The sequence below is a fragment of the Dermacentor albipictus genome, chromosome 7, assembly GCF_038994185.2.
Source record: "Dermacentor albipictus isolate Rhodes 1998 colony chromosome 7, USDA_Dalb.pri_finalv2, whole genome shotgun sequence".
NCBI classification, from domain to species: Eukaryota; Metazoa; Arthropoda; class Arachnida; order Ixodida; family Ixodidae; genus Dermacentor; species Dermacentor albipictus.
In genome coordinates, this window is record NC_091827.1 from 91277157 (window position 1) to 91295612 (window position 18456).

General features: G+C 44.2%; 1 protein-coding gene across 1 annotated transcript in view; it reads right to left on the reverse strand.

The window, feature by feature from the left end:
* Positions 1 to 6944: 6944 nt before the first annotated feature.
* Positions 6945 to 18456, reverse strand: part of LOC139048067 (uncharacterized) — a 50273-nt gene continuing 38761 nt past the window's right edge. The window contains exons 4-6 of the mRNA XM_070522461.1: positions 13488 to 13565; positions 9270 to 9326; positions 6945 to 7166 (exon numbers count right to left, since the gene is read on the reverse strand). Of these exons, the coding sequence (XP_070378562.1) occupies positions 7080 to 7166; positions 9270 to 9326; positions 13488 to 13565 (222 nt within the window). The 3' untranslated portion in view covers positions 6945 to 7079. The remainder of the gene's footprint in view (positions 7167 to 9269; positions 9327 to 13487; positions 13566 to 18456) is intronic.

Below are 18456 nucleotides of genomic sequence, written 5' to 3' on the forward strand. Positions count from 1 at the left end.
GCAAGCAAAGCGAGCAGCCTCGCTCAGACGGTCGGTGTGTGCTGTCTGCCCGCGAAATGCCCTCGCGTCGCGTCTCCTGATCTCGCCAGTAGCCTAGTCCTAGTGTACTAGGCGTTGCTTTGAATAACAGGCACACGTCGAGATAATTTTACTGAACTAGTAACCATTTCGTGTCGGAAACAAACTGCAGCAGGCAAGGAAAAAAAAAAAACACTGTGAGAAACCGGCCAGCCAGCGCCGCCTCCGTGGAGGGAACGTCACATGCCAGCCGCGCTGTCATTGGCTGCGGCCAGACGACGGTGCGGTTGTCGGACGCGTCGGACGATGAAAATCTGCCCGGTTTGTCGCACGCCGGACGTCCGATCCGGCGCTCCGGCACGGCAAAACACCTCGATTCCGGCTGCCATTCCGGCGCGTCGGACGCCGGATCGGACACCAAATCGGACCGTGTGTCTCCCGCTTTAGGGCAGGTAGTGACCACGGATCCGGATCATGAGACTGAAATAACCAGAAGAATAAGAATGGGCTGGGGGGGCGTTTGGCAAGCACTCTCAAATCATGAACAGCAAGTCGCCACTATCCCTCAAGAGAAAAGTGTATAACAGCTGTGTCTTACCAGTGCTCACGTATGGGGCGGAAACGTGGGGGCTAACGAAAAGGGTTCTGCTTAAATTCAGGACGACGCAACGAGCTATGGAAAGAAGAATGATGGGTGTAACATTAAGGGATAAGAAAATAGCAGATTGGGTGAGGGAACAAACGCGGGTGAATGACATCATAGTTGAAATCAAGAAAAAGAAACGGGCATGGGCAGGACATGTAATGAGGAGAGAAGATAACCGATAGTCAATAAAGCTTACGGACAGGATTCCAAAGGAAGGGAAGCATAGCAGGGGGCGGCAGAAAGTTAGGTGGGCGGATGAGATTAAGAAGTTTGCATGGACAACATGGCCACAATTGGTACATGACCGGTGTAGTTGGAGAAGTATGGGAGAGGCCTTTGCCCTGCAGTGGGCGTAACCAGGCTGATGATGATGATGAATGTCCTCCTGTCTGAATAGTTCAGTTTAATGACTAGAATCAAGTCATGTGCAACAGGCGATTTGGAAAATTTCCATCAAACCTAACATTGATCACACTGTATGTGAACTGGGCGGATGCGACAACTCTGAATATCCAGGTAGGTAATTAAAGAAAAATATTTACTCGATAGATTCCTATTACACACATCGAGGTACATGTTGCAACTGCGAAACAGAAGACGAGGAGTAGTGAAGTCATGTTTGCATATCGGAAGTCGTAAGCGTAGCTCCACTTTCGATATATCCAGCAAAAAAGCGTCCTAACAAGTGCAAGGGTGTTGCAGCTAACCGTATCCCAGAAGCGTGCGTCAAGTAGTGTGTGATTAATATAACCCCTAATGCCAATTCTATTCTGAAAAACGGCACTAGCCAGGATTTCTGCTAAACAGACTTCAGTGCACTGCTGCCCATGCCATTTGAATTCAGGACACGTGTACTGAAGCGAATATTTCAAATTAGCGGGCTTTTTTCATTAGCCAAATGCAAATTGTGATTCGTCTCGCAAGTAACGTCCACCTCTTCATGTAACCAACTTGAAAGGGCAAAATTGTGCTATGTGCTCTAGGGGAATAAAATGAAATGTACGAGTACACGGTACACAAGCAGGACTTCACAGACTGCGGTGTGGCGCACGAATGAGACAGTTTATCGCCAGATGTGTGGAATGCGCACAATTTTACGGTTCTCGCACGTAGAAATGCGCTAGTTTTCTGTTTTCTTTGAGCTGCGGTAAAACGTTCTTATGGTAAAACAATTACAGGGTATAGCTATGTTTTCGAAATCATTTTGCGATGAAAGATTATTTGGTTAATAGGAAGCAATACTGTGCGAACGCAGAGATAAAAAAATAGAAAGATGCAGACGCTTAAGCTTTACTACTTGGGCACAACAGCGCTGTCGAGTGATTTACTTCAAAAAGTCGAGCGTAACGTAAGCAGTTGTGCCACGTGAGCTATGGGAATCTACCTGCTCCAACGAACGTACTGCTTCTATTTCAGGTGAAAGGGAAGGCTTTTCTCAGAGGAACACCCAAAAGCCTCGATGCGCGCTATGGGCGAAAGACGGTGGCTTGAGAAAGGCGCACTCATTGTGCGAGCAATATTTCCTATGCGAGTGCGCCAGAGAACGTGTGTACCCTATCTACAACAGGACATAATGTGCAAATTGGCCTGGGTTGCTAATGTAACAAATTGACTTAACCGAAACGTGTGTGATTTGACAGAACGCAAGTAACGTCGGACTGCGCAATGTTATTTTCTGTAAACAATTGCTAGGCTAGTGTCCATGTACTAGATAAAACGGCATTTGACATGTAGGTATGATCGCGAAACTTCTATATTGCATTGAAAGTGGTTAGGCACGTAGAATAAGTGCAAAAGCGCCGAGACTATGTCGAAAACACGCATACCGCGTGCATTGATGTGCAGATATCTGTAAAACAACTTACATGAGTCAAGTATTTAGAAGCGGACAGATGCAGTTCAAAGTATATATAGACATATTTTATTTGTAAATATAGAATCACCTTATCAAAGTGAGATAGGCGTTCCTCTTTATTATCATGTACTTTGAACAACACATTTATTCGCCGTCAAGTCAAAATTACTGCTCGGTATTCTGTCCATTAAGTAATAATGGGACACAGTATGGAAATCCGCCTATTTTTGCCCTCTTCATGGCAATTACTGGTATGTTCAAACAAAACAACAAACGTAGCCCTTGTTTACATATTTACATTGACATATTTACAAGAGAGCAAACATACGATTGGGGTGTGCGGTTCCTCGCAGCTACACTGTTGCGTAAACACTGGGGACTGAAGTACCTTCCCCCCACCATTTATCACCATTTGTGGCACTTCTCGGCAGTGGATGAAACATCTTCCTGACTTAGACTAGGACCCGACTCGTGGAGTTTTCGAGAATACAGATCTAGTATGTCACAGCACGATGTAAAACTTACACCCGGGTCATCATCATCATCATCATCATCATCATCAGCAGCCTGATTACGCCCACTGCAGGGCAAAGGCCTCTCCCATACTTCTCCAACTACCGCGGTCATGCACTAATTGCGGCCATGTTGTCCCTGTAAACGTCTTAATGTGATCCGCCCACCTAACTTTCTGCCGCCCCCTGCTACACTTCCCTTCCCTTGGAATCCAGTCCGTAACCCTGAATGACCATCGGTTATCTTCCCTCCTCATTACATGTCCGGCCCATGCCCATTTCTTTTTCTTGATTTCAACTAAGAAGTCATTTACCCGCGTTTGTTCCCTCACCCAATCTGCTCTTTTCTTATCCCTTAACGTTACACACATCACTCTTCTTTCCATGGCTCGTTGCGTCGTCCTCAATTTCAGCAGAACCCTTTTCGTAAGCCTCCAGGTTTCTGCCCCATACGTGAGTACTGGTAACACACAGCTGTTATAGACTTTTCTCTTGAGGGATAATGGCAGCCTGCTGTTCATGATTTGAGAATGCCTGCCAAACGCACTCCAGCCCATTGCTATCCTTCTGGTTATTTCAGTCTCATGATCCGGATCCGTGGTCACTACCTGCCCTAAGTAGATGTATTGCCTTACCATTGCCAGTGCCTCGCTACCTATCGTAAACTGCTGTTCTCTTCCGAAACTGTTAAACATTACTTTAGTTTTCTGCTGATTAATTTCCAGACCCACCCTTCTGCTTTGCCTCTCCAGGTCAGTGTGCATGCATTGCAATTGGTCTCCTGAGTTACTAAGCAAGGCAATATCATCAGCGAATCGCAAGTTGCTAAGGTATTCTCCATTAACTCTTATCCCCAATTCTGCCCAATCCAGGTCTCTGAATACCTCCAGTAAACGCGCTGTGAATAGCATTGGAGAGATCGTATCTCCTTGTCTGAAGCCTTTCTTTATCGGGATTTTGTTGCTTTCTTTGTGGATGACCACGGTGGCTGCGGAGCCGCTGTAAATATCTTCCAGTATTTTTACATATGGCTCATCTACACCCTGATTCCGCAATGTCTTCATGACTGCTGATGTTGCGACTGAATCAAACGCTTTTTCGTAATGAATGAAGGCTATATATAAGGGTTGGTTATATAACCACCCGGGTAAAGAGGCTGAAATGTTCACCTCAGCTGAAGTGGATGTTGTAAACTGTGGCAATGTGACGCAGAAGTAAGCTAAATTTTTGGCAAGAATTTGTTTCTTTTAATTTAATATATAAATAAATATTCTTAAGTGCCACAGGAACCAGAAGGATCTGAAGTAAATAAATAATGTCGCGACGCGATATGTGTAGGGACAAGCTACAACCAAGATGGCGGATTAACTACAAGAGCTCCTTGCCGATGGCCATTTTCATCGGTTTGCTGATTGCTGTAATGACAGGTGGCAATAGGGATTTTTTTCCTTCTTGCAGATATTTATGTCCCTGCGTTTGTAGTACAGTTATCTGATAATTCTCCAGCGCTCAATGTTGCTTACAATTGAAAGTTCGTTTTTAGGTGAGAAACCATCGTTTGGGTATGCCGCACAACAGAATCAAGTATCCCATTACCCAATAGTACTGGTACTGGGATAATTTTGCTCCTTATTGCAGGTCCAATAATCATGTACGGCATTGACCGACTACCAGATGATTTTTCACTAGGCTTGCATACTCCCTATGCTCACTTCAGTCGTTACAGAGAAATTATCTTTGCCCCAATAAATCAGTTGTGGCGGAATGAACGTTGGCGAAGCTGCCATTACACATTTTTATCAACACACAGAGAGAGCGTCTTGCAATAAACTGTACCAAAAGGTGGCCAAATCAAAAAGCAAAAAGCATGGGACATCTAGCTAGTAAACGACTGTTTCCCCCTAGTCTGTCTGAAACAAAGTTAGTGGAACTAAGATTTGGAAGGTATTTTTTATGGCGTAGTGAGAATTTCTGTCTAGTTGGCTTCTATAGTATCGGTCGTATTTCACACAGCGACACTTCATCCACTTGTGTTGTTTATAATACTAACAGGTGGCTCGGTCTTAGTACATGAAGAAGCAACGAGGCTCTAAAGTTAGTGGCAATTAGCATTATTTGGTATGTCTCCAGCTCTATAGTTAATACTCATTCAGGTACCCTCCTAATGCTAAGGTAAAAAAAAAGCCGTAAGAAATTGGACGCTTTCTTTCTTGAAACATGGGGCGTCACAGATATGTGTTGCTATCTTGCAACACCACAGTCTGAATAAAATATTTGAATACGAAAAGTAGCCCGGAATATGTGTGTTTAAGTTTTCACCAATTAGCTTGTTTTTCTTGGAGGACATCTTTCCGGCATTTCACGAATAAAAAGCAAAACGTCACAGTCAAAATATTATGTTGCTCTAACCTAAATATTATGAGAGTTTCGGGAAGACAAATTAGATGAAGAAAAGTAACATTACGGCTAACGCCATTTGTCACACGGAGGTCGTCTTTCTGTCAGTGCCCTGCCTCGACATTCGTTGCAAGTACATGCGCCATAAGTCAAAGCACCGGCGGCCGCTGAGGCCTACACTGTCAACAGTGTCATTGACTGCTAGAAATGTATGGAGTGATTCGGCACGCACGTGCAGAGCTGAGGTACTGTTCCAACAAAGACACCGAATGAAACGCAGCAAAATCCGTCTGCTTCAATATGCCCCAACTGTGTACCCAAGGAAAAATAAGCTCTCCATCACCTTCAGGAAGTAGGTTTGCTCTATGACATCTGCGCTCTGCGCAGTCGTTATACTTTGTACAGAAAGCGCCAAAGGAACGATGCACCTACCCCGGCTATAGTGGCTTTCATTTCGCGAATTTCAGGGAACAGTATTTGTAACCTCGCGACTGCCGCACTTGTTTACAGAGCTGTGTGATTTCGAGAAGCCTCTGTGAGCTATCTCACAGAAGTGTCGTATTGAAGATTTTTGTAGTGCCGACACATGAAAGAAGTCACCCAGGCGAAACAACGTCCAACCATCAAAGAACCCTTTTATTCTCGCAAAAAAATATTTATGCACTTTAGCAACGCCGCGTGATGGGTACATAGTTCCAACTATATATCAGTCAAATGAAGATAATAGGCTTTCACGCGATCTGAGCTTGGCCTCTCGTCAACCTCGTTAATTTCGTGCGTTATCTTATCATGGTTCTTGATCATTGACGTACCTAAAACAGGTTCTCAAACACGTGGTCGCGATGATGCATGATTCAGCCATCATGTACGCTTTGTTTATGATTCCACTCTAAGTCGATTATTGACTTTACTTAGCTTTCCAGATGGCAAAATATTTTACGATCACCGTATGTGGGGTGTACTTTATAGTTTTTTCGAACGGCATTTGCAGCTCTTTGGGGAACTTGCTATCAGGGATCGTGTGTGCACTCTTGAGTTATTAATGCGCCATTGCTGACAGGCTTTTCGAACCCGTTGAAAGATGAGTTGCTGCAAGTGTCACCCTACCAAAGTAACGCGGCAGAAAGAAAACCACATTCCAACCGACAGAAATCGCACCGTGTTTCGCAGTACAATCAATGCTCCCGTGCAAATGACTAAACACTGCCACGGTTAAGGGCCGTTAAGAGACTACTGGACTGGATGTCAAATGAGCAGTACAGCCAATCGCGTGAACGCTTTGGCCATGTGGCTGAGTCGTTGGACGTGTTTACGTGCTTACTGAGATTTCGGGCTCAAGCACTTCGACACGGCGGACGCGCACAGGGTCAACACGGGTTCATCCAAACTCTGTTATTTTGTGCGGTGCTCTCACACAATCTCATCGCTCAGTGACGCCAAAAGGCAAGGTTCCATGACTCTCATCTCATGGCAAAATTTTGCAAATGTTGCAACCAGCTGGAAAATTATCGATATGGCCTTCTTGAACGCACGTCTCATATGTTTTATTTCGATTACTTGTCCTCATAACTTTATGCTTACACGTAACCATGACATTTCAGATAATGAACGCGCACACTAGTCTGAACTGTATCTAATTTTGCATGGTCCTCTAAAACAGCGTGTCTCGCACCCATTTTATTCCAAAGAGTGCGATAGCTGGGTCCTCCGGGAACACTTTGTGTTTCCGGGCGCACTTCTGCGGAAAGAAATGAGAAAAATACGAAAATCGCTAGTGTGAAGACTTCTTGGTTTATATCAAGTCTGAAGTTCTGTAATATATGTGGTAGCATTCATCTTGAGAGACATATGCCTACACACGCTATCCCCGCTAATGGTGGAACAATAGGTCGCGCTTTTCTCATGTGACTTTTAATTGCTAACGTTAACTACAAGCTACCGAACTGTTCAACCGTGTTAATGTGGTCAATTGTAAAGCTTTGCTTCAGCATCGATTCAACGACGGTCCCTCTTTTTAATTAGGAGCATTCTAAGCACCACCCAAAGGCCATCTGTGCCCAAAACAAGACGTATACCGCATAAACTCGAGTCGAGTGCGCCCTCGAGTGTACGCCCACCCGGCTTTCGCGGACAGAAATATAAGCGCGATGCCCTTGTCTGTCCATTTACTTGTCCTTTCTTTTATTGTGAGAGGCATTTTTTTTTTAGAATTTCTAAAAAGGTAGTTTATTGATCTTGAGTCGCAGTGGACTGATCATCTCTCATTGGCCCTGCTGGATGCCTGAGCATCAGTATCAACAGCCCCAGAACATCCGATATGCAGTGCCGTTTATTAAATTTGAAATGCCGCATTCCTTAAACGTTTTTCAGGCCATGGCAGCCTAAGATATTTATGGAGGGGGCCCAATGGTACAACAGCTTCCACATTCACAGAGATGGGTTCGTTGGATTTGGTTTTAATCAGCTAACACCAGTCTTATCTTTAACATCAGAGGTTCCAGATGCTAAGGTCAGCGTTTACAAAGCCACTAAAAAGGCTTGTGGATGTTCTAGACCTGTATACATGGCTGCAGCAAAAACAGTGACCAAGACTGTCGAAATTCGAGCATTGTTAATGCAGAATTGCTTTATTGATGAATATTTTTGTTTATACTTTGTCGTCATTCCTCAAGTAGTAGGAAACTTGTATCTGGTATCATCGTCGGAGTATCCGGTGCTGTACACCCACCCGACTAGACAACATGGATCACTGCATGTCTCGAAACCTTTAGCCATTCTACGAGAAAGGACATGTGGTACTGTGACTCAATGGCTATAGAAGCCTTACATGTATTTACATATATGTTGTACTTCCTGCATACAAAGCTTTCATTACCATTCTACCCTAGACAAGCATCATAGGTAACCTCCGCCCTCGTGACAAAGAGAGCTAACAGCAGCCAGGTCATGCGCATGCAACCTACCACCAATGCTATCTCGTCAACTCAAACAAGCATAGCGTCTTTTAGATTCCAACATCACGTTGGATCTGTCTTATATTGAACTACTTTTTTCGACCCACCACGGTGGTGCAGTGCTCTCGGTGTTGCACCGCTAAGCCAAAGGACGCCGGATCAAATACTGACCGTGGCGTCTCCATTTCGACAGGCGCGAAATGGCAAAACACTTGTGTACCGTGTATTGGGTGCACGTTAAAGAACCCCAGGTGACCAAAACAATCCGGACCTCCGCACTACAGTGCGCCTCATAATCATATCATGCTTATGGCATGTAAAACATCAGGATCAACAACAACAACAAAAAAACGGCGCCTTAGGACCGAGTAAAACAGGAAATTTGGCTGTGCGCTGGCAAACTCGATAGTTTTCTGTCGGGCGCATTTCATGTCGTCTAGCACAGTGCCGAGCCGTGCACTGCCTTTACAAGATTTGGTGATTGCTACGTTTAAGCGTCGACACTGCAGTGCGCTTCGTTCGCGGCCACGAAGACCTGTGACTGTAACCCTATGTAGAAGGGATTTATTCATTCATCCCTTGATCGATCCATCGATCTATTGACCGAGTTGAACGTTTTAAACCAACTCTGCGGCTACGGGAGACACTGTAGTGAAGGGCTGCGGAATATTTTCACCAACTGCGGTTCTTTAACGCACACCGAACCTAATCACACGAGTGTTTTTGCACATCGCCGCTATCGAAATGCGACCAGTGCGGCCGGGAATCGGACCCTACAGTAAGGCAGACGGGCTAGATCACACTACCGTTTACTTCCCCTAATCCTGGTGTCTCCAAACAAACGCTGTTAGCTTTTCGCGATGAATGTCACTCGCCCACAAACTTACAACACCTTCGTAGTACAGGCCCGAAGGATCTTGGCCGGACTGATCTTCTATCCATTCCTGGAATTGAAAACGAAAGCAAAACGTTCCAACTTGACTGAAGGGTAAAGCAGTCTGAGTTATTGAAACAGCGAACTCAGGTTACGCTAATTTGCTAATTAGATTAATGGCATGCGATCACAACCTTCACATTTAATTTGCACAACAACATAGGCAACTCAATGCTTTAACTGTTCTATCAGGAGTCCTGGCCATTGCGTGGCTGGATGACCATAGTGAACAAACCGATATAACGAAGAAAAAGTACAGTTTTTTAATTGATTCAGAATGACATGAATAGCAATACAATTGAGAAAAAGAAAGGTATTTAGAAAGGTATGTATAAGATACTATGAGTTTCTAACGATGACGTAGAAAACAGTGGTTGCGGTTACCGCGGTCTCTGCACACTATTTCAGTAGCGTAACCATACGTGTGTGGACTGGATGTCATAGATTCTTTTCCAGCTGAGAACTATGCTTTACAATGACGGTGAGCTTGTCGAAATGTGGTAGCATCCATACGTGCAATGATAGCAGTGCCTTCTATTTTTTTATCTGCATCTTGCTTGGAAACAACAGCGTCGCTAAGCCATGACCAACACATAACAGCTTCAGCTCTTCATGTGGTTAGAAGCAAATTAAAAAAATATGCTGGAAGTTGCCTTGGGCTGCTCCACAAGATGGGCGTGATGCCCAGGTTGCGATGCGGAACCATCGGTCAACAGCGCCCTCAATGCCCTGTCTACCAGTTTCGGGTAGCGGACAACGCTACTGGTGAATGTAATTAATGCAAGGAGCCGTGGTTTATCTGCTCGCCTGAGCTGCGCTGCGGTGGCAATTGGGCGAATATAGTACATCGGAGGATTTCCACGGAGAAAGACGCAAAAATCTCGTGCCGTACGCGTACACTGCGTACGGCGCTTTCGAGATGGTGTTTTACTAACCATGTGTTCATACGCTCGTCATCTTTTTTCCTATAGGAATAGGCGCGAGCGGCTCTAGTGGTGCCGCTACACTTAGTTAATTAGTCATAACTACGGATTCATTATTCAACGCAACTTGAGCGGCTACCCTTTAACTTTGTGTATTTCTCTGCAAAAAAAGCAACTCTGGTGTTCGCGATCAATAAAGTTGTTACAGTGCATTCATACATCAAGAAACCTGCAGTAACCGTCAAGCGAAAAGGACGGAAGTCATACAGGTACGGTGGTCCTACCGAACATTATTGCTTAATTTTCTAGCAATTTGTAATCAAACTCATGTAATTTTCTACGGCGCTTGTGGGAGTACAAGACAAGCAGTTTTAACGCAATAGTAAAATCTGACTTTACGGTGACAGTGATAGATTTCTGAGATCTCGCTTCCAAATGTCGCGTAACCCGGATCTTTATGTGCCACTAACTCATCGTGGATGCCGGTAGATCAACTTTGTCAAGACCTGTAATGACCGCTGCTATACAGATATTTAGAAAAAAATAATAAGACAGCCTTAATCAAATTGCTATAAGGTTTTTCCAGGATGTGATGCGTCTGCATGTTGATGGTGCCGCTGCTTCCACAATCTAATCTCTAAACAGGGTGACCCAACTATCATGCACGAAGATTTAAAAACATACAAACGCCATGTAGCTAGACAGAACCACGGTAATTTTCTTTGCCATCGCTTGGAGTGACCCAGAAAAGTTTTGCATTCGGCCTAAATAGATAATTCGTACTGAATTATTTAATCAACTTTTTTAATATTATAGTTAGACGAAAAGGCTAAATGAGAAAAATTTCGAGCAACATGAAAAGATCCAGATACAGCTTTCTGTTCAATTTATGCTACACAAAGAGTTTTTCCGAGCGTGAAAGAAGCCCGCGAATACACGCAAAGTGTCTAGAGCAGCCAGTCGCGCGGCAATCTTTGGTGTATTCGCGGGATTGTTTCATGCTAGAAAAAAAACACTTTTATGTAGCACGTATTGAGCAATAGAAAGCTTTAACACGAGTTTTTCATGTTGCTGTAGAATTTTCCCGTTGACGTTTCTAACCTAATTAGAATATTTGAGAGGTTGATTATATACATCAAAATAATTGAATGCAAGAAATATTTTGAGTATCTCCAAGTGCCGGCAAACAACAGTTATTTTGGTTCTGTCTGCCTACGTGACATTTGCAATATTTTTACATCTTCGCGCATGATAGTTTAGACATTGAAGTATATACCTGTCTGTAAACACTTTCACTTGGCACACAAAGCTACATCAAGTGTGGCAATAACTGTAGCGTTCCTTAAGGCGATTCATTTCATAGTGACTGTGCATTGTGATGCGAAACCAGTTGCGCAAGTAATTGATGGCATCTCCTTAAAAGCATTCTATTGTATTACATACCTGACGACGTGGCAGAGTTCTATATCGCACAATGATTACATGCCATCGTATCACATTTCAGTGGGTTGCAAGGCATTGTGATCTGGAAGGAGATGTACTCGCCAACTGCGAGACAAAAATATCCATCTACAATGCGACGGGATATTCTGACCCAATTAGAGACAACAAACGAATGCTCTAATCTGTCATAGACAGCAAAAATTTTAAGATGTACAGGCCTCAACCGAGTCAGCGTCACCAATATCTTTACGAATTGATCCACACATGCAAATACATTTGCAGGCAAGCATCTAAATATATTGCATACGTTTACACAGAAGTTACACCTAGGTGGGGAGATCACTCCGCACTACCCACAGTTTATTACCTGTGCAGAGAGGCCGCACAGTGAAGAGTGCATTCTGTTCAGACAACAGAAAACGTGTTCTGCAGCTTCCCGTTGCGCGCAGTGCAAGTACAATCCTTGAAAGAGCATTTGTAGAATTTTTACAATCGACGTCTGACAATCAACGATTTTCTTGAGACCTCAGATAAAACCGAACTTTACTCCTACATTCGGGAAGCTGAGGACCATGAAAAAAAAAAGAACTTCTTGACGGGCTTGACTAGGCACCCAAACCCATACAAATGGCGGGTTCGGGCAAATATAGCACAGAAAAAGTTCATGTAACACAAAGAAAATTGTAAATTGTGCCTAATGAGCAACACAATAATGTCAGACTGTGTGCAGAACCAACAGAAGCATTAGCGCAATGCACGGTGTCTAACATTGAAGGCAGACGATAAATACACAATATCGTTATAAACGCAACATTAGCAGTAAGTCTACAATAAATAAAATGTAGAAATGAGATTGATCGAATCAGGCGGTAGAAATAAACGGAAAAATTTACATCCCGGCCCTGCGAAAGTGCATGTCCTGCGAAGCTCTTAAAAGCCACCAACACAACTGCCTACGGGGATATGCTATGCTGTATTGCTTTAGAGCGATGGAAGTAATGGTAATATAGAGTAATAGTAGCGGTATACAAGTAATGGAAAATTTGGAAGCACGCCACCGATAGTCGTCTTTCGATATCTTTTCTCTTCGCCGCTCCTGGTATTCACGCTGCTCCTCGGGAGTTCTGCCTATGCGTTGCCTACCCACAGCGGTGCTATGACAACAACGAAGTCATTTGTTATGCTGGTTCTTGTATATTCGCAAGCTGCCGTCGCCGTGGAAGCTTGCGCAGTAGTAATCTTTACCGGTAAAAGTGTGCGGGGAGTGCTACGCGCTTCAAATTGTTGTCATAGACTTTGGTTTGGATGCTTGTTTTTTGCTTGTTTTTTATTGAAGCGAATGCTATGCTGTGTGTTGTATGCGTGATACCAAACAATGTAGGCATTTCTCGCTTCAAGCGCTGGAGATATTTTTATTCCGTGAGGACGCGCAGCGACAGATTGCGGCCAACTAGAGAGTTTTGCAGGTATGCTGCGAAACTGCTCGGCCCGACCCTCCACGATATTTCTAAAGCCTAAAGCGCGATCTGGATGTCATAATTTATTTAAACCTTCTTGTTCGCGTTCAACATGTCATCATTGTTGTTACCATAATCACTTTCCTCTCTTTTTTTTACTACCAATTCCCTTCCACTATGCTGAGTAGCTGGTGCGAACTTCGATTCAGGCCGCACTTTCAGTTTTGCCGTCATAATAAGTGTCTAAATATCTAAGTCTGCACGTTTGGAAGAGCAGTTGCTTAGCGTCAACTCGATATTAGAAATGGCTTCCCGTTCTTCAGTCAGGCATGAAGTCGCCAGACTCACCGGGTTCAATCGACTGGTGAGGATGGCTGACGTATTCCCAACGCACGTGTATACTGATTCTCGATATGCATCAGATCCCTAGAAAAAAACAAAAACAAACAGAAGTCACTTGAGTGTACTCGCGTTGCTTCCATAAGAAGCCTCAATATGTCGCACGACAGTAAAACGCGCGGGGATGCTTTTTTTTAATCTGTCGGGAGTCAGTGGTTTTACGAATATGATACCTGACATAATGCGAAAATAAACAGGAATCGGTATTATCGGCCAACATTATCGTTTGCGTCAACCCAGTTTTTATCGTGTGTTAGGCAACCAGTAAAAACGAGTCAGTAAAAAAAATTAGGCATCAAATCAAATCAAAATTTTATTTCATCTCTCAACAAAGAGAGAAAGGGGGTGGTGTAAAAGTGCTGCATTACTGTAGCTTGACTAAGCTTGGTCCCCTATGGTACAATTCGACAATGTGCAGCAGTAGTACATGTACATAACATAAGTCTAGGTACTTTACAGGAAATGTGAAGAAAAAAATAAATGATGCCATGGACGTACAGGCAGTAAATTGTTTTTTTTTGTGCAGAAAAACAAAAAAATGAAGAAACGGGAGGTGCATAGGAAATAATTTCAGAAAATAAGCTGTGATAATGCAGCTAAAAAGAAAATGAAAACAAAATTGAATACATCAGACGCATCAAACTGGATATATATAGACCACATACGCATATGTGCATACGTACGTACGTATATACATACGCTAATACTAATGTATACTAATACTAATATATGTATTAATATGTATACATTAATCAAATACAAGGCATGGCATTGTATGGATAGTCATCATACATCACTTCCGCACAGTGACAGGGTATTGTCCCCCTCCCCGCCCCCATATATATATATATATATATATATATATATATATATATATATATATATATATATATATATATATATATATATAACAGGCTGAAGGAAGCTCAGTCTGCTTTCGAATATCGGTAAGGATTACGTACTTCCGGAAGAAGTCGACTAGTGTCTGCTCACGCTCAGCCACAGACGTCCGCTTAGGAAGCAGACTTTTGCCACCCTGCTTATGGGCGTCGTAGACATTGGGTCTCACTAATCTCGCCTCGCGTGCAAGAGATCCGTGGTTCGAATCCCGGCGCGCGCAATTTTCCACCGGATTAAGAAAAAAAATTCGCGTGTTGATGAAATTGCATAAACAGGCCTGGAGTGTGGCCTGATCCCGGTGACCAGAACCGGTAACGCACTCCCTCACCAGAGCAGGATTGGCCACCCTGGTGCAGTACATGGCCACAACCTCCTATATGAACAACACAATCAAACCCCGGCGCTCAGTCCCCAGCAGCTGCGAAGCAACTGACCACGGCGGCGGTCAGTCCTGCGACGCTGCAGAGGGTGCTAAGAATCACTGGCTCCGGACAGGCCGCCATTGGAATATGAACCTGGCAACGTTTAACGCTAGAACGTTATATTGTGAGGCGAGTCTAGCAGTGCTATTGGAGGAATTAGAGGGCAGTAAATGGGATATAATAGGGCTCAGTGAAGTTAGGAGGCCAAAAGAATCACATACAGTGCTAAAAAGCGGGCACGTCCTGTGCTACCGGGGCTTAGCAGAGAGAAGGGAACTAGGCGTCGGATTCCTGATTAATAAGAGTATAGCTGGTAACATACAGGAATTCTATAGCATTAACGAGAGGGTGGCAGGTCTTGTTGTGAAACTTAATAAGAGGTACAAAATGAAGATTGTACAGGTCTACGCCCCTACATCCAGTCACGATGACCGGGAAGTCGAAAGCTTCTATGAAGACGTGGAATCGGCGATGGGTAGAGTGAAAAATAAATACACTATACTAATGGGTGACTTTAATGCCAAGGTAGGCAAAAAGCAGGCAGGAGACAAGGCAGTGGGGGAATATGGCATAGGCACTAGGAATATCAGGGGGGAGTTATTAGTAGAGTTTGCGGAACAGTATAATATGAGGATAATGAATACCTTCTTCCGCAAGCGGGATAGCCGAAAGTGGACGTGGAGGGGCCCGAACGGCGAGACTAGAAATGAAATAGACTTCATACTCTGCGCTAACCCTGGAATCATACAAGATGTGGACGTGCTCGGCAAGGTGCACTGCAGTGACCACAGGATGGTAAGAACTCGAATTAGCCTAGACCTGAGAAGGGAACGGAAGAAACTGGTACATAAGAAGCCGATCAATGAGTTAGCGGTAAGAGGGAAAATAGAGGAATTCCAGATCAAGCTTCAGAACAGGTATTCGGCTTTAACTCAGGAAGAGGACCTTATTGTTGAAGCAATGAACGACAATCTTGTGGGCATCATTAAGGAGTGTGCAATGGAAGTCGGTGGTAACTCCGTTAGGCAGGATACCAGTAAACTATCGCAGGAGACGAAAGATCTTATCAAGAAACGCCAATGTATGAAAGCCTCTAACCCTACAGCTAGAATAGAACTGGCAGAACTTTCGAAGTTAATCAACAAGCGTAAGACAGCTGACTTAAGGAAGTATATTATGGATAGAATTGAACATGCTCTTAGGAACGGAGGAAGCCTAAAAACAGTGAAGAAACTAGGAATTGGCAAGAATAAGATGTATTCGTTAAGAGACAAAGCCGGCAATATCATTACTAATATGGATGAGATAGTACAAGTGGCTGAGGAGTTCTATAGAGATTTATACAGTACCAGTGCCACCCACGACAATAATGAAAGAGAAAATAGTCTACAGGAATTCGAAATCCCACAGGTAACGCCGGAAGACGTAAAGAAAGCCTTGGGAGATATGCAAAGGGGGAAGGCAGCTGGGGAGGATCAGGTAACAGCAGATTTACTGAAGGATGGTGGGCAGATTGTTCTAGAGAAACTGGCCACCCTGTATACGCAATGCCTCATAACGTCGAGCGTACCGGAATCTTGGAAAAACGCTTACATAATCCTAATCCATAAGAAAGGGGACGCCAAAGACTTGAAAAATTATAGACCGATCAGCTTACTGTCCGTTGCCTACAAACTATTTACTAAGGTAATCGCAAATAGAATCAGGAACACCTTAGACTTCTGTGAAGCAAAGGACCAGGCAGGATTCCGTAAAGGCTACTCAACAATAGATCATATTCACACTATCAATCAGGTGATAGAGAAATGTGCGGAATATAACCAACCCTTATATATAGCTTTCATTGATTACGAGAAAGCGTTTGATTCAGTCGAAACCTCAGCAGTCATGGAGGCATTACGGAATCAGGGTGTAGATGAGCCATAGGTAAAAATACTGGAAGATATCTATAGCGACTCCACAGCCACCGTAGTCCTCCATAAAGAAAGCAACAAAATCCCAATAAAGAAAGGCGTCAGGCAGGGAGATACGATCTCTCCAATGCTATTCACAGCGTGTTTACAGGAGGTACTCAGAGACCTGGATTGGGAAGAAATGGGGATAAAAGTTAATGGAGAATACCTTAGTAACTTGCGATTCGCTGACGATATTGCCTTGCTTAGTAACTCAGGGGACCAACTGCAATGCATGCTCACTGACCTGGAGAGGCAAAGCAGAAGAGTGGGTCTAAAAATTAATCTGCAGAAAACTAAATAATGTTTAACAGTCTCGGAAGAGAACAGCAGTTTACAATAGGCAGCGAGGCACTGGAAGTCGTAGGGGAATACATCTACTTAGGGCAGGTAGTGACTGCGAATCCGGATCATGAGACAGAAATAATCAGAAGAATAAGAATGGGCTGGGGTGCGTTTGGCAGGCATTCTCAGATCATGAACAGCAGGTTGCCATTATCCCTCAAGAGAAAAGTGTATAATAGCTGTGTCTTACCGGTACTCACCTACGGGACAGAAATCTGGAGGCTTACGAAAAGGGTTCTACTCAAATCGAGGACGACGCAATGAGCTATGGAAAGAAGAATGATAGGTGTAACGTTAAGGGATAAGAAAAGAGCAGATTGGGTGAGGGAACAAACGCGAGTTAATGACATCTTAGTTGAAATCAAGAAAAACAAATGGGCATGGGCAGGGCATGTAATGAGGAGGGAAGATAACCGATGGTCATTAAGGGTTACGGACTGGATTCCAAGGGAAGCGAAGCGTAGCAGGGGACGGCAGAAAGTTAGGTGGGCTGATGAGATTAAGAAATTTGCAGGGACGGCATGGCCACAATTAGTACATGACCGGGGTCGTTGGAGAAATATGGGAGAGGCCTTTGCCCTGCAGTGGGCGGAACGAGGCTGATGATGATGATGAATCTCGACTAGTTCTGAACACTCAACTAACCTCAAAGCACGTGAACTCTGTGGTCAGACCACACATACGCTTGCCAGCGCGCGTTCATTTCTGACCGTTCCTCGCCTTGGCAGACATCGCTTGGTATTGAGCAACACAGCACTTGAAAATGCGCAAGTTGGCTGTGGCTACTATCCGTCGGTCAAGCTGGTACAGGACCGAGCCGGTCAGCACCAGCCGGTCCGCCCCAATCTGAACTGTGCGCCACGGTGATGTTCAGTAGGCGGAGCGTTGTGGACACACCCCGCTCTGCCAAAGCCTTCGCAGTGCCAAGACCTAGGAGAATGAGCGGGAGCACCTCGAAGCGGATCATTGGTTAACTATCATTGCTAATAACTTCGTTTCTGCTGAACGCATTGAAATTTATTTTGCAGCAAAGTTTTTCTGAAACAGCCTGCTTGCTCAAATGATATTGGGCAACAAAAAACGACATGGACGTGAAAGGGCGACACACCAAGCGCATGGTGTGCTTGGTGCGCTTGGTGTGTCGTCCTCTCACGTCCGTGTCGTTTTTTGTTGCGCAATATCATTTGAGTAATGGATTACCAACTTGCCCGGAATGCTGTTCTTATTAAGCCTGCTTAACTTAAAATACATTTCTGGAATTCTGTTTCAGGGTCCCTTTAGGGGCCTAGACTCTCATGT